The sequence below is a fragment of the Anguilla rostrata genome, chromosome 3 (assembly GCF_018555375.3).
Source record: "Anguilla rostrata isolate EN2019 chromosome 3, ASM1855537v3, whole genome shotgun sequence".
NCBI lineage: Eukaryota > Metazoa > Chordata > Actinopteri > Anguilliformes > Anguillidae > Anguilla > Anguilla rostrata.
Genome location: NC_057935.1, coordinates 50,658,800 through 50,683,630, shown reverse-complemented (window position 1 = coordinate 50,683,630; position 24,831 = coordinate 50,658,800). Strand labels below are relative to the sequence as shown.

Below are 24,831 nucleotides of genomic sequence, written 5' to 3'. Positions count from 1 at the left end.
TCCCCTAGGCATCACAGCACTCTCCTCGACCATACTGTATAATTCTGCCCACCCACTTTCCTCCTCTGATCTACATTCTCTTTCCAACTTCTCTCCCCTTATAGATGTCAACATATCTCAACTGCTGAGATCACATCAGCCAATCACCCGAGCCCTGGACTCTTTCTCTTGACCATGGAATCCTACATATTTACGTTCATTTCCTTTTTGATCAACTCATTACTGTTTACCAGCTGTGCACCCACTGCCTTCACACAACAGAAGAAAACTTACTTTTTACTCTTTCAACTCTCCAAAACTCTGGCACACACTCCAATCATTTTATGACTATACATTCTTTGTAATGACTATACATCGATTGACACATTGCCGCTTTGTGTAGGAATTCATTGATGCATCTATTTTACTGTTCATCTAGCCTTGTTATATACATACATGACATTATCATTTGACTTTTAACAAGTTTCAATACATGCAAATTATTGATGTAATGCAACATATGACCAAACTGATTTCTCTGCTATTAACAGCAATACCTTTAATAGCTGAATGCGCAACATCCAAGCAATTCTCGTAAGTTCACTCATAAGTTAATAAGTAAACACATTGGTGTGCCTCTTGCAGTGTAGAAACACGGCACATTCAAAACAGCATGTAATGAATTAGGGGTCTGATGCAACGTGTGCAGAGGTTCACACTGTAAGCTATTAGCACAATAACGCGCAGCACAGGTCCCAAGAGAACAAAGGTGGGATGAGGAAAGGGGGTAAGCAAGCACAGACACAAAATCTATTCCACCAATGTTTATTTTTAAATATTTTTGAAAAAATATATTTTTTACAATATTTTCATTTTATTCTTTTTTTGTGCGTTTTGTTTTTTTCAACACTATTCACATTTAACACATGAGGCAGTGTCAAATACCATGTTCTGTGTAAGGAGAAACAAAGGCTGGCCAAAGAAAATAAGTGCTGTTCTGCAGACTTGCCAACATTAGTGTTTGATATGAAAACAAAAGAGGTTCAAAAAATGGACAAGAATATACCAAAACAATCCCCAATACCGAACACACCTTTCAAATTTAAAATGAGACAAATAAAAACAGGCAGCAGGTATGACTGGGGAGGACAAAATATGACTTGATTAGACGTGCTCATAAAGTCCAGGCAAAAACCATCCATTTCAGATTAGATTTAAACATAAGAAAACTGGCCTTATGTTTTACAGGGATGATGAACATGAAAACGACAAAGGCATATTTAAATGTTTTCAGAACTTGCATTCATTAAAACATTCTAAATAAAATGTTAAATTTGTAACTAAATTTGAGAAATCTGAAATGGGGGGCAGGTTCAAGAAACAATATTTGTAAATATGCATGTTCTAGCAACATACACATTAAACACTTGAAAAGAAGGAATGGCTGAGAATTTTAACTTCCCTTTTCTACATATTCCACAATGAAACATTCTGCACTTGCAGTGAGCCTTTTACGTAACTATTTGAAATATGAACATCACAAAGAATTAACCTCAAAATAAATTCGGCAATGAACAGTGCATCATGAAAATAGCTAACATTAAGGCAACGACTACAATGAAAGTTCCCCAAGGTTTGAATGAGTATTGCCCTCCTGGACTGGTGCCTCTAAGCACTGGTATGAAAACACCAATAAGGGTTTCAAAAATAAAAGGCTTTATATGTAACATTCTCAGCACTTCAGCATGCAAGACTTAATGAAAACTTTGGCGATGCAATAAAAGTGTAACACAGTGACAAAAAAAGCATCCACAATGATTCTTCTAATACTGGCTTCACAGTGTGGAGATGTGCTACATCCACCGAGATGCTGATATTCAGTACTTAACACCAGGAACAAATTCTTTTGCGTTGGGGTTCAAGTTACTGTTGACCTGGAAAAATAAAAGACGATAATCAATTTCACATGAACCCAGTTGACTGGCACAACTTCTCTTGGCTATGCAATCATAAAACTGAAATCAAACAAATAAGTGCAGAAATAAAGAACTGATTGATTGCAGAATAAAAGTCGTAATGTAAAAACACAATACATTGGTCCAAGTTATCTTTTATCAGCTGAACTTATCAAAATAATATTTTGACCTGCTGCTGTTGGCATTACAATCTGCTGCCTGTGTGCACTGATGTTGGACATAATGGTCCCCCATTGTTATCATGTTCATTTAGGATGATGGTATTATTCAGACTTTGAGAAGCTAGCCTGATTTATACGTTAGCATTGTGTCACCCCAATGTTAAGTCAAATGACTATTCATCATCAGAATGTCCAAATTTTTAGGACTTGTTATAATTTAGTAAGGTCTACAGCCATAAAAGCAGAAAAGGCATGCATGTCTCAAAATTACCAACAGAATGAGGCGTCTTATGTTGATATCTGTTGGATGTAAATTGCATTGTGTGTGCGAATGTCTTAATTTTGAGCCCATGTCATTCTAGTCCACTTGTGAAATGGCACTGAGATTGGTTTTGAAAAGACAGACATAAAAAGGTTCAAAACTCGTCGTTTGATACTGTTGAGCTAACGCGGCCGTGCTCCAGGTAATAACTAACCACAAGCTCATCTGTGATGTTTCCATCGCCAATGGCCAATCCATTGAGCTGGTCCTGCAGCTGGTTTATGGTCTGTGGCAGATCCCTTGCTGGAATAAACCACTCGTATTCCTCCTCTTCCTCCAACATCTCCTGAAAGCAGCGCTCGATGAACTCCTCCTCCAACAGCTCTTCCTCAATCTGGAACAAATAAACTTGAAGCTGTCATCTGCAATCCGGTGCAGAACACCATCTGATTAATTGTGCAAAGCATGTGAGGTCATCGGAAGGCATCGATAAACAAATCAACAAAGAGCACATGAATGTGCTCAAATAAGTCCAATGAGTAGGGAAAATATTCTGAAATCTACAGCATTGCGTATATATGTATATTTTTTTCCATAAATTACTTATCGTAAATAGCATCTAAAACTACCTTTACTGGCTAAGATAACTATGCATATTAGATTGTAATGTGGGTGCAATCATGGAATTATATACAAAATTTCTTAGATATAAAAACAAAACAAAAAAAAAACACACACATACTGTGAAACCAAACTGAATTTTAATTATAGTTAACATGGCTGAGATAGCTAACGCCTTTTTATCGTAGACTAAGTGGTGGCCTATAGGGTATGGGATACTTGCTAGAATACTTAAGTAGGCTAATGTTTCCTTTGCAATGGAATCGCATGTTTTTAAATGCATGTTTTCATTACATTTCAGGAGGTAGTAAATTCGCCTCAGGCAATTTCCCTCAGCACAGGGCATTCAAACTGTGCCAATCAGACATTATGCTGCTTACACAGCGGCTCACCAACAAAAATCATTACAATCAAAACACGCGTTTCAAAATATTTCATTGCTTTATTCTGTTCATATTAGATAAACAAAATATCCTCCACTTAATGCATTTCTTTTCTTACAAAAGTTACTGTAAAATAAATTAATAAATGGAGCCAAGTTCACATTAGTACACACATAGCCTGTTGGAACCATTATTCTTGTATGTACTTTTATTTTGAAATGACCACCTCTAGCCAGGTAGCATATAGGAAGTGCTTAGGGAAGAGGTGGATGGGATTGGTGAGCACATGGTTTTTCGACCATATTGGAATGTTCTTTGTTTCACACAAAAGGTTTGGGGCTTGAATATTTTTGTTATCTGCTTCGGGTCTAGACAATTTTTACTTTTAATAAATTTACGAAACTCAACATTGTTCAAACTCCTGTGGAGTCAGTTGACTGAAGTATGCGTCGAAGATTACCAACCCATTAGTAGTTTACAACCTGGCTTTTATTTAGAAGGCTACTACATAGCCTGAATGAGAGACTGAGTAGGCACGTATCCGATGAGTGATCGCTCAATCCATTACTTGTACCCATCCCTAGTTTCAACATTGTTTTAACCATGTTGACACTGTGCTCAAAATACTGGCATGCTTTGGTTGAGACTAGGCGCAGATATACACAGGTGCAATACTTTGTAGAAAGTAGTTTTCAATGAAACCGTACACAAATTAAGCTCTGTGGTTGCTCGTGAGTAACCATGGCATTATGAGGCTTTTGCTGAGTTTTAAAAAAAATATTTGGTGCTTTGAGGTCACCAAAGCAAGGGACCCGTTGAGGTCATGAAATTTCAGCAAAACTATCTGGGTGGATAGATAGTACTCTGGAGAAGTGGAAACATACCTTAACGAATGTTAATGCTTTAAGCAGGAACACATTGTAGAGGTTACAGAGCGGCCTACCTGTCGGTTGAATTCCTCTTCATTCTCCATCCACATGTACTCAGCAAAAGGGTTGTCGTCATTGTGGAACTGGCCACTGATGATGACATCATTGTTGATTATGTTGGGAGTGTTGCTGCTGCGCCCGGGGTCCTTCATTTTACCCTTAAAGACAGAAAACTGATATTTCAAAAAAAATGCCAGGGAAGAGTGATTGAAGTGTTGCATCAGCAACAAGGGAACAATATCTGAAATACATGATTAAGTTAGACTTAGACTTAGTCTGGCGCTCCAACTGTCTTGGAGCCATTAGCTACATCATACCAAGCATCACTAACTGTTAAATAATTGTATCTCCTTACACTATTAGACATTGTGGCAGCAAGTGTTTATCAGTGTTTAAAAAGGGGCCTGCATGATATAGCCTATTCTTTTATCTAAGGAAATCTTGAAATGCTATTCAACATCTTGAATAATGGAATGCATATGAACAAAACTGTAAATCACAACATACTGTTCTAAATTACTTGAACCAGATATTATATGAACTTCAACATGTATTCAAAGTACATTACACTTGCATTTTTGTCAGTAACATAGTTGACAAATTAGTCAACATCTGTTTACAAATAAATATCTGAAATCATTGCTTGGCAAGTAGTAAATATTTTAGATTTTGATTTTAGAGATGCAAGCAGATGACAAATTAAAGGAAAAACCAATGAGTGGAGAAACATAACGAATGCAGGTGCTTCCATACAGGTATGCTCCAATTAAGCAATTAACATCTGATCATGCTCTATGGCATGCATAAAAATCCTCAGCAGGTACAGTTGACCTCAATTTTTGACCAAGATGGCAAGAGGAAAAGATGTAAGTTACTTGAAAAATTGTTTATTATTGGGGCACGGGTGACGGGAGTTTCAGTCACAAAGCCTGCTCACTTGGCTAGTGTTTCAATAGGAACAGTGACATCTGCATTTAGATCTTTGGGAAAGACATCAGTAAATTGGGTCGAAAATCGTAGTTGAAAGTGCACATTCGATGACCGTGATGCTCATGCATTAGTGCGATATGTAAGGAAAAACTGAAGAGTAATCAGTTTACTTTTTGTGGTCAGGTGCCGTTGGCTACACGCGGGGGAAAAAAGGTTTCATTGGATTATGAACCTAAATCTACTTCAATGTGTTACACCTATATTTGGTTTAATCCATGACACATTTTTTTTCAGTGTAGGAATGTCACTGACGACGAATGCTAGCAGGTTGTTAGTAGCAGTTAGTCAGCAATTAGTTGGCATTGGTTTAGCGTTAAGTATAGTACCGTTAATTAAGTTACACTTGAATTGCTCTATTAAAGAAAAGGCATTCTGCAGGAACTTTAATCATGCAGCTATCTAGCGAGTGAACCATTAACCTACTTAGCTACTGCCCTACAAAGAGGGAGTATCCGGATGTTTTGCTAATCTTAGGTTAGTACCAAAAGGCAGGCTAGCTTGCTAGCTAAATTTACCATCAACAATGACCTAAAACAGACTTCGTCGGCATACACTTATGTTGGTGTATCAAGCTTCCAAATTAACCTTTTTTGCTGAAGTACCGTTTAACCAACTAGCAACTTTATTATTTCCTACGCCGTCAAACTCATGTTATTTATATAACAATCAAGCTAGTAGGCTTTGGCATCTGCCATTTTTGTGATAGCTACGGCCTCACGGGCACTTGCCAGCAAGCTTGAAGCTGCCAATAGCTAAGCTAACGTTATCAAAAAGCTTGGCGAAACATCTGACTCCGTCAGCATTTATCTACATTCTACTATACCTAGCTGAATGTGTGAGCGTGCGAATGTGTGATTTCTTACCGACGAATGTGAATCGTGCTGCTCTCGAAGAACTTGGGAGAATACTTAACGTCAGTAGCTGGTACACTTCAGGTGTAATGGCCGCTACACGTCTTTGTTTTGATTACTTTCCTTCGCCACGCAAACTGGGGCACTTCCGTTTTCTGTGCTTTAACGCCTCCTGCGCAAACGCGTGGCCTACCATTGCGCCTCTGTTTATAATAATTTATTACATGCTATGTGCGATTATTATTTGTACTTTTGACAATGGCAGTGCATAGGATTGCCGGCCCTAAGAAAAAGCAATATAACATAGCATAAAATATATGCCAAATTAGCATAACTTTTTTTTAAAGAAGCCTACATCTTGGAATCGTATTTTGGATCACAAAACACACAGAATTATGTTGGTTATGTGAAAAAAAAAAACATTGCCCGTGTTCTTTAGGGTGAAGTGTTTCTAAATAAAATAAATCAGAGAGTGGAAGGTATTGGAAATACTCATATAGCTGTATCGTGTTTTCAATAAAACTGCAACAGGAATTTGCAGGGAATCACAAGCCTAATGTCCAGCTTCACCTGTACAAGTCTCATGGCCTATACATTACAGTGGCACTGCATTCCATCCATGATTGTGTTGCCATCTATTCCAAGTGTTTCTTCATATGATAATTTCTGGGGGATTACAGAGAGGACATGAAGTAGCTGTTGACAAATCCATATATAATTATCTTTATTTATATAGCGCCCTTCATACAAACATGCAAATGAAAGTGCTTAAAAAGAAAAAATAAAACAAGTGAGGCAATAATAGTTAACAAAAGTGGCAAATCATAATGAAACATTAAGCAGGAATAAAATAAAAATAAGATACAAGGGATCTAAAATCTATATATATATACAGTACAGGCCAAATTAATTAGGCCACCTGTAGTTTTTTAAAATTATTATTATTTTTACTTTAGGCAGAGAAGAATGCAGTTAGTATATGCACATTTATTGAATAACAAAGCAAAGTATAAACATTTGTTAAAATTGCTACCTACAATAATACAATAAAGTAATAATTTTACTTAAAAGTAATCTTAGACATGACTCCTTGAAATAGCCTCCTTTGGCTTTACAATTAAATTAATTATTGGAAGTTTATCCAATTATTTTGCAATGTGGGAGATGGAGGGGTGGGAAGAAGGTGGAGGGGTAATTAAATTGAGTGAAATCTTATCTACCTTACGCTTTTTAAAACCCCAGGTAGTGTAATACTTTTGGCCTGCAGTGCAAGTAAAATAGGCACTAGTTGCAAAAAATATGGCAAAGAAAGAGGAGCTAGGCTTTGATGTGTGGGGCCAAGTAAACACTGTGACAAAGAATCTTAAGATTTCCAGGTGCAGTGTTCTGTGCACACTGATGGGCAGTAATGTTAACAAGAGAAGACCAGGAAGATCAAGAGACAGTAGACAAATATCTTATTTTGTCTATCAAGGAAACCATTGTAAAACTCTAAATTTACATAAAAACTCTTTATTTAGAGCTCAGCGACCGGGATTATCTGTTAAATTTGTATGGATACCTGCTCATGTAGCAGTACTTGGCAATGAGATGGTAGATATGTGTGTTAAACGGGCTTTGAAGTCAGGGGAAATGCAGACTGTGGTCAGAACTAGTAAGTCAGGAGCTAAAGGGTCAATCAAAAGTCATTTTAAAAAGAGATGGCAGGATGAGTGGAACAGAGAAAGTAAGGGTTGGCATTTATTTGTAATTAACCCACTGGTTGAGAGTACAAGGGCTGGAGGGGGAGACATGATGTGTCACACAGGATTTAATAGCACACTGTGTACTATTAAGAAGCACAAATCACGTAGGTGTGTTTTTTGTGGAGAAGTAGAAACTGTTTCCCATGTCATTAATAATTGTAGCAAATATGGGAGAGATAAATATTGAGAACAAGTTTGCAGGAGATAGGGGAGGAACTTTACTCTACGAGGAAAAATTCTATTAGGGATATCAGCACGACATTTTTCGTACTGTAATTGAAAGCCACAGGGTTCATTCACAGAATTATTATTATTTTTTATTTTTTTTTTGAGAACCCGAAGTAATCTGTAATCCTCCTCAATTCACACTCCAATCGGTGGGTAGCGGTAATGCACCCCTTGTTTTACAACCACCCTTAAACGGCACCAAAGAAGGAGAGTAATAGCGCCGTTCTAAAGCGCGCTTTACAGCAGATAAAACAGCTCACGACTGTGTGGTTGCAAGGTAGGTAGCAATTTGCAGGCAGTTCAGAATTATACTAACACATTTACATTTGCTAGGCTGTGCTGTTTGTATACTCTGACGCTTTTGAAGACGTTTTCGTGCACATCGGTGTGCAGCTAGCTTAGCAAATTAGCTTTAAACATAGCTAACTATGTGGACCGAGGCCTGTTTTACGAGGATCGTAACGTTACAAGAGTTTCCAGTCCACCTGTTTAAATTTAGGTCACTATTTTCATAGCATGCTTACTACTGTGAGTGCGCATCGCAGCTTACATTAGTTTGGTAGGTCGCTGTTTCTGTAAGATATGGTTATATAGTTACAAGCACAGCAATCTGTCAAGTCGTATGCTAATGTCTCATTCATAGTGTAGCTGACTAGTAATTTGTAAGTCCACATTAAATGTGCTAAAGCTTTTCATATAGACGAAGGTAAGGATTTTTTCGTTCTGCTCTTGCAGAATGTTAAGGTCGTCTAGCCAAATAGCGTATTTCACCTGTACAATTTTTCAGGAAATGTACAAGCATCTGTTTATGCTTACTTAACGCTACCAGTTAGCTAACGTTAGTCTAACTATCTAAAATAGCTGGAAGCAGGTACTTTGAAATCAACATGGGGCTGTCGCTAGCTCGCGTTTTTGTGTTCTGTTTGGTTGTCAGTAACGCTGAGGTTAATGAAAGGCCATTATGTTTTAATCATTGCTTTAATGTCACATTTAGCTGCTTGTATACACATGTGTATGTATGTGTGTGTATATATTATACACACACACACACACACACATATATATATATATATATATATGATATATATGATATATATATATATATAATATTTTAATTTAATTTTATCTTTGTTGGTACCGATAACAAAGCAATCCACAATCCTTTTGCAAGCGAATTGCTGCTGTTAGTTAGCTCACGGGAATTTGCAAACTGTCAGATGGCAGTTTGCTTGTGCTTCATTGTATAGACTTCATTGATTTGCTTTTAAGCTATTAACCGGGATCATAACATGCATTCCTTCCATCTTTTCTTGCTTGTTCTTTCAGCTTGGTTGAAGTGTAAATTAGCTTCACGTTATCGTTCTGATTATAACTTTCTTAATCATTTTGCCCGATTCTTTCTATAGGCCCGATGATGCCACATTTAATGACATATTCTGACCATATTTAGTTGATGTTTATTGAAATATTTATTGATTTTCTTTGCATTGCGTCTTATCTTGTTTTTAGTGATTTTATTCCAAAGGCTTACAATTTGGTATGTCGTGATTTGGTCACTTTATCCTGGTAGAACTGTTTTATTCTGGTGCAATATCCTCTCTCTTTCTGGACATAAATTCCAGGACATTATATTCAATACACTCACCTTTGTAGACATCAGTTTGAACCAGGCTTCCAACTGCTGCTTTTCTTCATTAGTCACATTCGTTGCTTTTGGCAAATTCTTCACTAAAATATGCATATATCTCTTGACTGTCAAGATGTTTGTAATTGGCTGCTTTACAGGTTTGCATCTTGTTATTAAAATTGCTGATTATTCTGTTCATGTTCAGCTTTCTTGATAACCATATTGGACATATTTTGGGTCTTGACTAAATGATTGTTTCTGCTGAGAAATTTCATGCTGTAACAGAAGAGGAGTTTCCATTGGCTAAATTGAGTTTTTCTTTCATTCTTAGAAGTACCACAGACTTTCCCAGCTTTCTCCTTGGAGCCTTTGTAAATTTTCAGCTTTAAGCTGTTCTTGTGCCGTTCACCACTAAGTAATTGCACACCCTTTGTGCGGCAATGTACCAGAAGAACCCCTCTGACGGTGCTCATAAAGGCTTTGCTGTGGGCCGGGGGCTCCTGGCTGCTGCCGAGACTCTTAATTTCAGCATGAATGATCAGCGCCCCCTCTATGGCACCTCTTCCCGGCCCTCTTACGGCATGTCCTCAGGTCTGGGCAGTGGGGTCAGCAAGAACCGCGACTCCCAGCTGCCCCCTCGTGGAAGTGGCCATGTGACCAACACTATGAAACTCTTTGACAGCCTGGGACTCTCTCCCACTGACATTGATGCACTGGCCCAAATCCCTGAAGAAAATATCGGTATAGAGACTTTGCCACAGCTTATCATGCAACTGAAGAACCGCAAGATGGAGGCCAATCGGCGCATGAGTGGCAGCTCCAGGGACCTGCCCCCCATCTCTCCTGAGCACTCGTACAGATCATCTCGTGATGACTGGGAGGATATGCCGGCTGGCCGCATGGGCTCTTCCGGTGGGCAAGTCTCGGCCCGTGGCCAGCAAATGGACTATGGCTATGGTTCCATGCAGGAGGGCCCATCTCGAGGCTACAAACGTATAGACTATGGCGAGAACAGCAGTGGTGGGATGAGCAGAGACCGCCCATATTCAGAGCTTTCCCGTGACCGCTACGGCGGCCTTGGGATGGGTCCCTCCCCGGCATCTGACAGTGGCTTTCTGCAGAAAAGGATGGGCTCTCCCTCCCAAGGCAAAGTGCAGGACTTCTTGGGAGTCATGCCTCATATGTTCCCACATGTGTGCTCTCTTTGTGATTTTGATGTGCATTCAACGATGGTGAGTACTCTTACATATGTAATGCACTCACTCATACACATGTGCATACACATACACAGCCACAGGTATACACTTTCCCCATGCAATAAACTGGCTCTTTTATCTATGCATGCTCACTTTTATAAACTCTTATTTATTGCATCATTGAGTGTTGGTTCATCTTCTGCAGCATTATTCTGCTTATGGAAGAAGTTTGGGAGCTGCTTTTTTTTTGTTGTTGACATTTTCCACGTGGCACTTGAATATAACAGTTATTACATGGACAGTATTGTTATTGGGTTCCCTGAGATAAAAAATGACTTGTAACAACTTGATATACTTTATTGTTTCTCTGTTTTATTCATGGACAAGCTTTTCATGAATTAAATAATCAGTGAATTGGCTGGCAACCATGTGTCATTTAAAATTAAATGCAAGTGCGAAGTATAGAAGGGGAGAATGAAATCCCTAAAGTTAAATGACTGTCACACGCATCATGCTTTGTGGTAGGAGTGGACCCAACACAGTAATGGAGTACGCCACATGGAAAACCGTAGGCTCCTGCTACAAATGTAAGTCTGCTTCTCTTTTTGTGCATCATCTTAACAGAGAAATGATTTCCTACCAGTACAGTACATTTTACAGTACATTTAACTTCAAATGACAAAAATTGTTGATTTGTCCCCCCATCGGTGCTGTGGGTTTGCATATTATGTCAAAGGCACAGTAGTAATTAGAGGGCACTTTGGAATGGGAGTTGGAATGACCCATGTATTTAGTATTAAGTTAATCATGGTATGTGTCACAGGATTTTTGTGTTTGTGTTCTAGATAAAATAGATTACTTCCTAATCATTTTTTAGGCCCACCTTTGAATGGTAGGTGATACTATACATGATATTTTAGACTTAATATGTTTTGCAAAACCAACCCAAAATCTGGCTGAATGTACACCTTTCCCCATATTTTTCAGGTATCCAGACTGGGATCCTCACATGGCTGCAAGCAGAACGTGAGTGTACATAAACCATCCTTATTTCTCTCTAGGGTTTCTCCCACTGGTGTACTGCACCATACCTCACTGTAACCCCTAATCAATAAGCCAGGTTCTGTTATTGCCAACTGCAATCCACTATACCTAGTTCCTGCTAGTAGACTAGTGTAATGCAAGTAACCATGGCAACAAACTATTCAAACTAAAGTGTGTGACTTTTAGTGATTTCTTTTCTTTATTAATGGTCACTAAAATGGTCAGTTTAGTAAATGTTTAGGCAGCTATTTAAACACATAGCTTAAATAAAGGGATGGAAACTTTCATCCTCTGGGCTTCATGAAAGATTAATCAATCACAATTCACAACATAACCTAAAATAATAAAAATAAACACACGTTGCGTGAGTCTTGAGAAAGTAAACAAGATGGACCACCGAAAGTTAATTTTTTTTTGTTCAGGTATTGCACGATGTGGCCTATGCAGTTTGGATAATGGGACACATTTCTTTGTGTTTCTCTCTTCGTTAAAAGGTTTTATTTATGTTTGCAATTATAGACATGGCCATTTTATATACTGTATGTTTTTAAAAAAAAATCCTTCATCACCTGGTGAACAGAGGTTGTCTGTGGCCTGGGGACCTAAAACAAAATTCTTTCCCCCTCTCAAACAGTCTTTGCCAGTGCACTGAAATGCATCAATTTTAGTCTATTCTTCTTTGAAAGAAATATACTTCACTTTGAAAAAAACATTAAACTACAGTAAATGAGATACATTGCTGACATGGTTTTTTTTTCATGAAGGATTAGGGATGGGTATCGTTATAATTTTATTGATAGCGATATCAATACCAATACTGCTTATCAATGCCGATCCTTAGCGATAATCTTGTGTATACTACTGTCTGCAATTTGGTGCAAAAAAAATCATGTTGTGAAAAAACATAAGTTATTTAATTATTATTTTGAACAGAACATAACTATAGTTCCTGACCTTCTCACAAGCTTACAAATGTGTCCCTGGCCGGGGGAGGGTGGTAATTGGGGTTCAGGGCTGTGGTCATGCACCCATGCACTGCTGCTGGAAATGTTTTTAGATGAAACACTGTTGTTTAAAAAAAAAAAAAAAAAAAGATGCTAGCTAACAAACATTTGATTTTGCCAATCAAGCATCCGTAAACTGGACTCCACTGTATCGAAGGGTAAATGGTAAATGGACTGCATTTATATAGCGCTTTTATCCAAAGCGCTTTACAATTGATGCCTCTCATTCACCAGAGCAATTAGGGGTTAGGTGTCTTGCTCAGGGACACTTCGACGCACCCAGGGCGGGGGAAGGGCTGTAAGTCTTTCACCGCAAACTTGGTGACAGCCCTGTGACGTTCTGCGATTCTCTCCTGTGTCATTCCTCGTTAGACTAACACGGCAATAGATTGATCATGAGACGATTCTCTCCTTTGTAGGTCTGGGGCACTCCTACTGGATAGCACTAACCGCTCTGCTGGAATCCTGGGCCCTGCACCCATGGGACTACCAAGAGGGGGGATGAGCTCCAACTGGGGTAACCCATGCTCTCTAAAATTATAACCCAGCTCCTGCACCTTTTCTGTTGGATCTAATCAGTTATGATGCTTTACGCCTTTTTAGGTTTTAAGATTTATTGCTGAATAATGGCAACCTTGCTCCTCGTTGAAAATTGATCTGATATCAATAACTTAATTATTATATTATTTAATTACATTCTTTCTTTTTTGTTTTTAAGGTGCTGGTATGTCAAACCAAAAGCAGCCATTTTCAGTGACACCAAAGGTGATTCATTTTTTAGTCCAAAGATTTTATTTTTTATTTTTGTTGCTTTTACCTTGTTAAATCAATCCGATTAATTTCACTGATGTCTGACTTATTATTGTATTATTCAGGAATTTGTTGAACCCTTTGGTGGACAAAATGTATAAAAGAAGGATTGTGTGTACCTCAACACTGGAATTGGTTTAAAAGAAGTTGTGCTTCTGTTACTATGCAATGTGTTTTTTTGCTGCTAGGTCAGAAGCAGAGTTGTAGTGGCAAAGTATCAAAGGAAACCTCTCACACTGAACAGCTTACTAGTTCTGGCCCAACCATTTGGAACTGTTTGCCAACATCTGGTTCTTAACAACAAGGTGAGGATTAAGGACAGTGCAACGCCTTCACTTTTCTTTGTGGTGTTTTATTATATTGAATGTATGCAGTGTTTCCAGATTTAAAGTAGTGGAAAATATTGTTGATCTACCTTCAGCAGTGTTTCACCCACTGTTCATGTTGAGTCACAAGCTCTTGTAAAGTGCAGCTGCACAGTTTTTTTGAAAATATTTTTAGATTCATTTCAAGTTTTCAGTTTAATTAACACCCTGTAAAGCTTCAGTGGTATTGAAATAAGAGCTTTGGGTGGTCAAGTCAAGACACAATTCAAAAAGCTGAACTAAAACATTTACAGCTACTTTCTTTTTTGGTAGAAATGCTCTTGGATGTTTTAAACATACTTTCCCATCACAATGTATATATTTTGTGTTTATTACAAACTCTTAAAGGTACAGGAAACTTGACATCTGTGAATCTGTGAACTGAAAAGCCTGTACCAAGATTGGCTTGCTTTCCCCCTCGGCTAAACACCAGGTTTTCAGTGGGTGGGGTTAGCTGGATACAATGTACATCACTAAAACTGAATGACCGGTGAAATCCTTTCTACTTGCAATATGCAAATGATGCCCTTGCCAGCTTTTGTGTGGGTGATCTCAGTTGGAAATGCCTAAGCATTGTGCCTTCTCTGGATGCAGAAAAACCAATACGCTTTTTTCTTTTACCGAAAAAATGAGGAGACCCACAATAAATTATTTTCATTTCTGGAGGCCCACGGGCGCTTCTTAAACCGCAACAGTTAATATTTGTTGTGCCCATTTTCACGAGGAGGACTTCACCAACTATCTACAAAATCAATACAGCTTTGCTAATAAAGCTAGTGCCGGTGCATGCCTCCCTCCCAACTGTTGCTGCTAGTGACTCTACCAGTGGTCGCAGAACAAACACGTGATGGGTCAGTAAGTAGACCTACTGGTAGCTAGTGATAATTAAATAGTATTAATGAGTGCATGGATACTCGCTCACCCTGTCATTATCTGCTGAACAGGTCGCAATAATCTAATAGTCTTTATTACAATTTAATGGGTATATTTGGGTTAAAAATTTGAAAGAAATATTAAGGAAATCTGTTTTCATTCTGGGGAATATAACCGCAATTTGAATCTAGTTTCCTGGACCTTTAATTGTGTCTGGCGTTTGTGTTCATCCATGACATTCATTCCTTTTAATCTGTTTAACGCAACAAAAGATGATTGTGAACTCTGCTACCAGGACTCTACCATACTACTCATTTGAATGATGCTGCCATAAAACCACATTTTTTCCTACATTGGGGTTCTCTGTCCTCCAGGCTTTCTTGGAGATGGAAACTCATGAAGAGGCATTGGCTATGGCAAATTTCTACCAGAGGAAACCAGCAGTGATGCATGGAAAAGAAATCACTATCTATTTATCACAGGAACTTATAACAATTGAGGTAAAATGGACTTTTATGTGACAAAAGTTTATGTGATAATATTGTCATGGAGAAGTGAAAATATTGGTCTCTTTCCCATTCTTTGGTTTGGATGATGACTGTTAAGTCTGCATGGGCTAGTTTCCAAAGCTGTCTTTACACAGAGCATAAATACTGGGTAATTGGTGGAGCTGACCCGGTATCGATGTCTGTGTAAAGACATAAGGTTAGGGTTAAGGTGGGTTAAAATGACATGGGTCTGACCCACTTCAGCACATAGGGAAAAAGCCAGACCTGACCTTGTAAGAATTAAAATATGATAAAGGAGTAAAATATAATTAATGAACGCATTATGGGATTGTCTGCCTTGCGTCTGCTTTCTCTCGGCATACCTTCGCCTTCCCTTTTTATGCCTCTGCGACAGCGCAGCCGTGGCCGGAGGCATTATGTTTTCGGGCTGTCCGTCCTCCCGTCCATCTGTCCTTCCGTCAGTCCCGATTCTCGTGAACGCGATATCTCAGGAACTCCTTGAGGGAATTTCTTCAAATTTGGCACAAACGTCCACTTGGACTCAAGGATGAACTGATTAGATTTTGGTGGGCAAAGGTCAAAGGTCAAGGTCACTGTGACCTCACAAAACACGTTTTTGGCCATAACTCAAGAATTCATACGCTTATTATGACAAAGTCACACAAATGTCTAATAGGATTAAATGATGAAGTGATGACATTTTATATCCAAACTGGATACTGGTTCGTGGAGGCATACAGCTGTGAGGCGGCATTTCTAGTTTCTGCTTTGCCGCTTGAAAACTTTCTTTTGGCGCATGCCAAAAATTTCTCTCAGGAAAAACCATGTGATTTACGAATCTAAAAAAATCTACCGCAGCATTGGAAATATGTTGGTTCCAAAATGGTTATGGGAGTAAGGGATAGCTCAAAATTAAGGGGATTCATGGAGTAAGTTAAGGAAAAGTGAAGCAGGGTTGGGTTAAATTTTATTGGCTTTCTCCAAATTAGGGAGAAATTGTGCGGAAACATTTAAAATAAGAATTATGGATCTTGAATTGGCAAATTGGAAAAAAAAATTTATGTATTTATATTTAAAAATATGTATTTTTCTGTTTTCCACAGAAAGGCAACAGAGATGGTAAAGGCAGGCAAAGTCAGGTGGTTTTCTTTTCCAACCTGCCAAGAGAGAGAGAGAAGAAATCAGAGCTTCTGACTGTTGCTCGCCGTTTTGGAAATGTGGAGAAATACCTGTTTTTAAACGACGAGGTGAGATCCCCTCTCAGAACAGAATGTCGGTCCTGTTGTAAATTAAATACAGTAAATAATCTGTCCTGTCTTAAGTCAATTACATCCGCAGTTTCTAAAGCCACTAGGACTTCATATTCAAGCAGGGTTTTAGAAAAGTTGGCTATACCAAGCATTCAGTCTTGTGGAGGTTATATTTGTAATAACAGATTGGAACTGGAATTAAATTAATTAGCAATACACAGCATCATAATTCTGGCAGTTCGATAAGCCATTAAATATCACTTGCCTCAATGAGTTGTTACTACAGCTTCTTAAAATCTCTGCTCACAGGCATTTGTACAGCTTGGAACCCCAGAGGATGCTGAGATGATGGTGAAGTATTACACTCTACATCCTCTCACTATCAAAGGCAGGGACATCCGGCTGAACATCTGTGAAAAGTACAAGACTTTAATGTGAGTGGGACAGGGTGAAATGTGAATGACATGAGGGTCTCAATAATAAGTTTCATTTAGGAGGTCTGTGTTCTGAGGGCATGCCAAAGACATTTAGTTTCTTTGAGTACTCAATGTGCTGAAATCATACATTAGGTTTATCAGCCAGTGAAAATATAATTCTTATCATTCTCTCAGAGTGAATCCCTCCAGACAGATTCCAGGGAAAGAGAGAGAGGACACAAACAGAAAGAGCAGCACCACTAGCAGGAAAGGATCTCCAAAAAAACAGAGATCTGAGTCCACCGGTGAGAGGAGCTCCAAAAGCAAGCCGGAGAGCGCTACGAAAGAGGAGGATCCAGCAGCTGGGGACAGCGCAGTGCTTGAGGAATGCTCTGGAGAAGAGATATCTGGTGTGGTTGAAGCTGATGAAGGGGACTATGATGAAGCTGCTGAAACACAAGAAGCAGAACAGGCTGAGATCCAAGATGAGGCCATGATTGAACCAGAAGAGTCCTCCACCCAGCAAGAGGAGCCTGTTCCTGATCTCGATGAGACTCAAGACACTGTGGAAGAGACCTGTGAAGTTCCTCCCACAGCGGGGTCTAAGGAAGCCATCGCAGAGGGGCCCCCATCACAGGCTGAGACCGCACAGGCTGAAGGTGAAATCCCTGCAGAAGAGGTGGGAACACAGGAAAACTTGCCCTCTACGGAGCCAACTGAAAGCACAGAAATCCCTAATGAGGAGCCAGAGCAGGACCAGGTAAGTTACCCAAAGAAAGACATTATTCCCTCAATTATTTTGTTATTTGGTGATATGGTCTCCTTTTAACATGAGTCGTTTTGATTTTTGTTAAGAAGTTTGATTGCGTTTTTGGGCCTCCTGATTATCTGACATAACCAGCTTACATAAATTTGAATACTGGCATTTACATGTTTTGTGGCATAACGTTCCCCATAAGTTACCTAGCGATGACCTCCGTTAGCTGGTCAAAAAGATGCAGACTGTATCTGTTTTCAATAGAATATGCCTATGGAGCAGGATTTCCCAGAGAACATGGAAGATTTTGTGACAGTGGATGAGGTGGCAGAGGAAGAAGATGCCGATAGACTTGAACTCCAGTCAAAATCTGGGGACTCGTATTCAGGTGCTTCTAGTTAATTTATGATTTATTTAATTCTGTTGAAATTAATTACAACTCCCATGGGAGTTTCTTATTGCTTTTGAAAATGGTGTACAAAAATGAAAAGCTATTTCCCACTTCTCTTGCTTTTCTTAATCTATTTTAATTGGGCTATTAAGTTACTTTGCGTTACCTTGTAAACTATCCAGATCATGAGTTGGGATTTATTGTATTCTGTTCAATATTGTCAAATGTTTTCTTTTCTCTTTTTCAGGAAATACAAAGAACGATGGGGTTTGTTCACATTTTATTAGTTATGACTTTTGCCTTGTATTTGCATGCATTCCAATATTTGTTTAACTGACACATTATTCCTTTTCACTGTAACCTGATAATTTTAAGGCAGAAACTTTTTTCCAGGGACGGAAGGTTGTTAATGTTGTGGGATTTAGACGGGGCCACAGCTTTCTTCAAGAAATCCTTAACCTTGCCAAACCTTTTGGAAAGGTGGTTCGACATCTAGTACTTGATGCCAGACCTGAGGTATGCTCCAATACAAGGTCTGCTCACCTTCTGTTTTTCAAGCCCCAAAACAGTGCGATTCCCCTGTGGATCTGTCTTGGGTTTCTCAGTGCTTTAGGACACTGAACAAGTCATATCTGTTTTTGAACAGTTGGAAACACTGCACAATTTATTTATTAATTATTGAAATAATTACTTAAATTGTTATAATTATAGTTCATATTTATATAACCTGCATAGTAATACATTGCTCTGATTTCCCCCAAAAAAAGGCTTTTTTGGAACTGTCCTCTGAAGAGGAGGCTAGATCGATGGTGGCATTCTACAATGCAAATATTACACCAGAAGTGTGTGGAAGACCTGTGAAAATACACCATTCACAAGCTTATTCAACAATCCAGGTATGTCCTCAAAACATAATTCAGGTATGTGACGATGCTTTCATGTACTTATTTCTGCCAGAAAGATAACTGGTTCATACTGTCTTACAGAGTGGACGAGTGCTTTATATTGGACAGATTCCGCCATTCAAAGGTTCCGATGGCTCGTTCTTGAAAATTGCTGAGCCTTTTGGAAAAGTGCGACGCTATTTCCTCAATCGGTCTCGTAATGAGGTAATTATCAATTTTTCATAAAATTGAATAGATTTATTTATATTTGGTCAAAATGTGAAGATACCATAAACATAGCTAGAGTAGCTATATGGCCATAAAAATAGCTAAAGTAGCTCCTAGCCTGCTGGCACATTACCACAAAGCTTTAAAATGTTTTTTTTACCCAAAATTGGTGTGCTGATAGATGCTGTCATTATAGATGATAGATGCTGTGCTGCTGCTGTTTATCACAACTGAGAAACATAATGTAATGTTTTCTGTATTCTGTAGTGTTTCATTGAAATGGAAAGTAGAGAAGGCACTGAGCGAATGGCTAATGCCTACAGGGAGAACCCACCAAAGTTTGAAGGCAAACAGTTGACTGTTTATGTGAGCCGAAAATACAAACAGCTAAAATATGGGTAAGTTTTGATGACTTCCTTTTTTAAAAAATTTTTTCAGTGCATTAATTAGCACTTGTGCAGAACATGCAAGGGTTGGTTTTATAGTTAGCATACATTTATCTTCATTATTTAATTAGCTTGGGTATTTATTTGACATGTCTAGGGTCCCCTGGAAAATTCAAGTGGCTGCATTTTAGTGGCTCATATGCACACACCAAGCAAGATCAACATGTCTTACAGAATGGAATTACACAGGTTAAACAAACAGCAAAATAGCACCGTGCTACAGAAATATGCCATGGCCATGTCTGTGGTTCTAATAACCTCACCAAATGCAGGATGGGATAGTGGGGGAACAGTCATTTATTACATGACAATTGATTTAACAGTGTGGAGGCCTGGGGAGGTATGATGTGATAATTATCTAACGTGAAATCCAAGATGGCTATACTGACCTTATGCTGAGTGGTGACTGAAATATAGGTGAGAGAACTGCTTTTGAAAAATTGGAACCCTTGTTGATAATTTAGTTACATTTATTGATAAATACATGAATAACAGTTAATGACCATTTTGTGTCTGTGGATGAAGCTTTTTACTGTAAAGTTATCTACCACTGAATCAATGTTACTATATGCCACTGTTTATTTACTAATTGGGTGAGGTAATCGGTGGAAACCAAAAGCTTTGTATGCACAAGCTCTCCATGAACGGAATTGCCTGCTTGTGTGCTAGCTGGTTTGCTTGTGGGCGTGGCAGTAGACTCATGACGAGCTGTGCTCCTCCAGGCTCAGGCCACCCTCTCCAGAGCCTGAGGAGGAGAGACCACCCAAGAGGGAGCACAGTGGTGCTGAGGAAGACTCTACGGCCAAAAACAAGGTTGGGAAGGAGGAAGAACCTCCAACTAAGAAGGTCTGCGTCAGGGAAGAGAAGACCACCCCAGCAGAGCCCAGCAGCAGCATTAATGAGGAGGAGAAGGCAGCCTCAGAGGAACCCAACAGCAATGGGGAGCAGCAGCAAGAAGAGGAGGAGAAGGGGACGTCTGAGACACCTTGTGAACAGGAAGAGTTGGTGCTGAAGACAGAAAATGAAAACGTCACAATCAGCCAGCCCTCCGACAGTGTGGATACCCAAAAGAAGGACACAGACGGGGTGAGCTGGATGCACCGCCTGGTTCTGAGGGAGGGAGATGGGAGGATTTATTGAAAGGACTGTCTAGGATTGATAATGGTGATAAATATGTGTCTGTAGGTCTTTCATATCCTGTATATTTATCTGTGTTCCCTGACATTTGTTTTCTGTGTGTAAATAGATTGAAGGAATTTTAGCATTCATTTATTTACATTTATATATTGCAGTAAACTCTTAAATAACCTCCTGAATAAGCAACCTACCAGATTAACAGACACTGTCATTTAAATGTTCCTTTTTTCCAAGTTGAGGGCTGGTTTACATGATGGCATTTTGGTGCTGTACTGATGAAATCGTTCATTGGCCTTGGGCTCTTCCAGGATTGTGGAAGCAAGGCAGCAGGAGTGCCCCCCTAGGATAGATAATGGTGATAAATATGTGTCTGTAGGTCTTTTTTTATCATATAATCCTGTTTGACATGTACCTTCTGTTTGTAAACTGATTGAAGGAATTATAGCATTAATATGTTTACATTTGTATTTTGCAGTAAACTTCCACATAAGTGAATGTTATGAAAAAGAAGCAGGGTTTTTTGGCAATATTTGCCTGACTGTAGTACATTAATGGTCTGTCCAGACTTGCACTTTTGGTGCAAGCTAAGACCTTTCCCACCATGTGTGATTGACTGTCTGTTCACTATGGGAACAGTACAGATTAAATATGAGTGGATTAAATATGCATATTCAAATTTTGAAATTGCATCAACTGCCATGCTAAGATAATTTTAATTTTTACTGGTTTATCTTGCCTTTCGTGTATCTGCCTGCCCTTCTGTCCCGTTGAGTTTGGCTATGTGTGTGTTGGGTTTGTCACGGTCTCAATATTTTTCTAAGCAGTTTTCCAAACATTTGTATTTTTTGCCTCTCTTCCTTACCCTCAGTCACAAGTCATTTGAATAATAAATCAAACTTAATATTATACATGACGTCTCAGAAATTAGAAGAATACATCATTGGATCCTGAGGCATAAACCTATCTCCTGTAGAGCTTTTGATGAAGGTATTCCAAGTTGACAGCCAGTTTACAAGATGGCATTTTGGTGCTGTTCTGAAGAAATTGTTTACTGGCCTTGGGCTCTTCCAGGATTGTGGAAGCGAAGCAGCAGGAACGCCCCCCTGCGGCGGAGCGAGTGAGAAGAGCTGTGGGAGCAAGGGGACGCCCAGCACCAAGCCACAGGCTGAGAAGAAACCAGCGCCCACCTCTCTCCCTCTGGGGCCCTACCAGCCCAACAACCCTGTGGGTAAGACTGGCTCATGTTCCTCATTCAGGAAAACGCTCTGCAGCCTGGAACATTCCTGTTCTTGTTTCTTTGTAAAAATTTGCCTATGTTTTACATATCCAACATGTTTTGGAATATAACTCTTTTCCCATGGTTTGAGATTTTGAGTAACTTGTGGACATGAAATTTACTGGCCTAGAAATCCTTCAATCTTTTTCCCTATTATTGTCCACTTTGCTCCTCGTCATCTTTTCTTGGTTTATCTTTGAATATAATTGACAAGACGACCCTGAATCATGGAAATTTGCAGACATAGTGCATACATCATTCAACCAGAACTGGCATATGAGCATACATACTCTTGAAGTACATTTCCTATGTTTTTAACATCTTCCTAGATAAAGGATCACAGTCAAGATGTTGCAATACATATCACAACTTCTGCTTTAACATGTTTGTCTGAATTACAGAATATAGCCAGAAGTTATACTGTAATTGTTATGTGAAGTCAATTATTGATTCTACATATTCTGAAAGCCTCAACCAACCACTGATTTTAGATTTTTATTCATTAGCTTTTTTACTGGTGTAATCGTGGTAAAATTCCAAGTCTTACTTACTGTTTTGAGAACTAGCCAGTGTTGTGGATGAGTAAAGTCTGTCATCTCTATGTAGTAATCTCAGTATAATTCTCCCAAATTTGGCTAAGGAGCTAGCTACCTAAAGCCATTACTTTCAAACAAATTAGCAAGTATTTCAACAAGTTTTATAGCCGATTAGCCTAATCAAAACTGGAATGTAATACTAAACTGATAAGCAATTAATTATTTGTTTTGTAACTCTTTATTTACATTATGTTCCACATATTGGTGATTGGCGATACTGCCATAATATCATCACAATTTTTTGGGGATATATTTTAGGATATATTCACGATATGGATCACCATTTATGTTCATGTTGCTTTTCTAAGACTCATTTGTGAGTTTCTGAGAGATTCTCAAAATAAAAAAAATAAAAAAGCAAACTTACATCACAGAATGTACACGTCTATCGATCTGCAAATGCAGATTCAAAACTTCACACGCCAAATTTTACTTTTGGGAAGGTTATATTAGTTTTTCACTAGTTACATTTTAAAAATGTGGGCAATGAACAAGGGCCAGATACTAAATTGTTGTTACAATGTTTTAATGTTGTTTCACTGTGAAATTTCAGGTGTGGAATATGTAAAGATGGGCTACTACTGCAAAGTTTGCTTCCTGTTCTACTCTAAGGAAGAAACTGCGAAAAAGGTTCATTGCAGCAGCCTGTCTCACTATCACAAACTGAAGGTATACTTTTCTTATTTAAGTACAAGTTTATAATAAATTCAAAGGAACAGTTCACACACAAAATGTAGATCTAAGACAAGTAATCGGTTAGTTACCGACAATTGAATTCAAAAAGGTTTGTACTTCAGAGCATTGAGTTTGTGATTTGACTGAATCTGGTATATTTTTTCCCCAGAAACATTTGGAGAAAGAAAAGGAGAAAGCAAAGGAGAAGGTCAAACCTCAGTGACATTTTACTTTTTTTAAAATCAGATGTTCAGCATGATGAAACTGTTTAATTCCAGTGTTGTTGCACATGCTGTTATAGTAGTCCTCTTTCTTTGATATATAATGAGCACAGGTAATGTTTGTCCCTGTTGACCAAGAATGCTCATCCAATGAGGCAATGCTCAGAATGTGGAGTACTTTTTTGTAATGCTTCATTGCCTTTATTGTTTTTTACATTTTATAATGGGATTAGTTATTGCCCACAGCTGGACTATTTTTATATGTTTGATTATGTAAAGGACTTGTGATTTTTAAGATCTTATTAAAATATTGATTTGCATGAAAATGCAGCATTTACCTCACACTGTGTATACTCTGTTTTTGAGAGTGAAAACAATGTTCTGTCACTTCCTTAATGTGCCAGTAAAATGAATGATCAAAGAATAGACCAATATATCAAGGAGTCCCTTCAAAATTAAAATAAGATGGTTGCCTCAGATTACACTGTATTCCTTCAAATGCATTCTCAAATGTTTAATTTTTTGAACATTTTTTTTTTTTTTTTTTTGAAAATATACATTGAAATTAAACTGTTTTCTAAAGGATTGGAATGGGAATGTGAATGTCACTTTTTACACTGATCACTGCAGAATCTTGCATTTATGCGATCAGTTGTGGCAATAAAGGTAACCATGTCAATTAATTGCATTTTAGACCAGTATTTTCACAACTAGGGTCTGCAAGTTGTTCATATATCAATGCTAATTTCAGTTTATTTGTTGTCATCCAAGTACAATGAAATAATGTGGGTACAGGTGAGTGTGGGGGAAGTGGGGGTGGGGTTCCCAAGGCCCTATGTCGTCTGTTCTATTCAGAATTTGTTGAACAAATGACGATGGAACATCTCAACGCATCAGGGCTCCATAGTCAGTTCATCCTGGAGGCTGGGTGCTGTCTTGGTACTAGGATCCGTCTTGGGTTTCTTGTCCCTCAATGCTGCATGTGACCATCTCAGTTCTGG

At 38.6% G+C, this 24,831-nt stretch overlaps 2 protein-coding genes across 6 annotated transcripts; one reads left to right on the top strand and one right to left on the bottom strand.

Moving 5' to 3' along the window:
* Positions 1 to 788: 788 nt before the first annotated feature.
* On the bottom strand, positions 789 to 6,322 carry LOC135251081 (polyadenylate-binding protein-interacting protein 2-like). The gene is made up of 4 exons (XM_064328110.1): positions 6,165 to 6,322; positions 4,326 to 4,469; positions 2,593 to 2,772; positions 789 to 1,913 (listed from the first exon to the last, which is right to left on the bottom strand). Exons 2-4 carry the CDS (start codon positions 4,461 to 4,463, stop codon positions 1,857 to 1,859), a joined length of 375 nt encoding a protein of 124 aa, XP_064184180.1. The 5' UTR covers positions 4,464 to 4,469; positions 6,165 to 6,322; the 3' UTR covers positions 789 to 1,856.
* Positions 6,323 to 8,245: 1,923 nt separating this feature from the next.
* Positions 8,246 to 24,172, top strand: LOC135251077 (matrin-3-like). Of its 5 annotated transcripts, none has more exons than XM_064328104.1 (21): positions 8,247 to 8,402; positions 10,084 to 10,984; positions 11,474 to 11,535; positions 11,936 to 11,974; positions 13,416 to 13,513; positions 13,715 to 13,761; positions 13,995 to 14,111; positions 15,419 to 15,544; positions 16,657 to 16,800; positions 17,113 to 17,237; positions 17,415 to 17,979; positions 18,241 to 18,364; positions 18,615 to 18,634; positions 18,761 to 18,883; positions 19,135 to 19,263; positions 19,354 to 19,476; positions 19,747 to 19,877; positions 20,648 to 21,011; positions 22,134 to 22,290; positions 23,488 to 23,603; positions 23,779 to 24,172. In XM_064328104.1, the coding sequence occupies exons 2-21, from the start codon at positions 10,193 to 10,195 to the stop codon at positions 23,830 to 23,832; spliced, it is 3,456 nt and encodes a 1,151-aa protein (XP_064184174.1). In that variant the 5' UTR covers positions 8,247 to 8,402; positions 10,084 to 10,192; the 3' UTR covers positions 23,833 to 24,172. The 5 variants fall into 5 exon arrangements, with proteins under 5 accessions (XP_064184172.1, XP_064184171.1, XP_064184173.1 ...); XM_064328100.1 differs by having other exon boundaries at positions 18,743 to 18,883; XM_064328102.1 differs by lacking the exons at positions 22,134 to 22,290; positions 23,488 to 23,603; positions 23,779 to 24,172 and adding an exon at positions 21,371 to 21,421 and having other exon boundaries at positions 8,246 to 8,402; positions 18,743 to 18,883.
* The last annotated feature ends 659 nt before the right edge of the window (positions 24,173 to 24,831 follow it).

Bases quoted from the DNA above. Each gene is read 5' to 3' on its own strand.
- LOC135251081 (XM_064328110.1), bottom strand. From the start codon at position 4,463: ATGAAGGACCCCGGGCGCAGCAGCAACACTCCCAACATAATCAACAAT. The intron at 2,773-4,325 runs GTAGGCCGCTCT...TATTTGTTCCAG, and splicing joins AAGAGGAATTCAACCGACAG to ATTGAGGAAGAGCTGTTGGA. The intron at 1,914-2,592 runs GTTAGTTATTAC...TTATTTTTCCAG, and splicing joins ACATCACAGATGAGCTTGTG to GTCAACAGTAACTTGAACCC.
- LOC135251077 (XM_064328100.1), top strand. From the start codon at position 10,193: ATGTACCAGAAGAACCCCTCTGACGGTGCTCATAAAGGCTTTGCTGTG. The intron at 10,985-11,473 runs GTGAGTACTCTT...GCTTTGTGGTAG, and splicing joins TTGATGTGCATTCAACGATG to GAGTGGACCCAACACAGTAA. The intron at 23,604-23,778 runs GTATACTTTTCT...TTTTTTCCCCAG, and splicing joins CTCACTATCACAAACTGAAG to AAACATTTGGAGAAAGAAAA.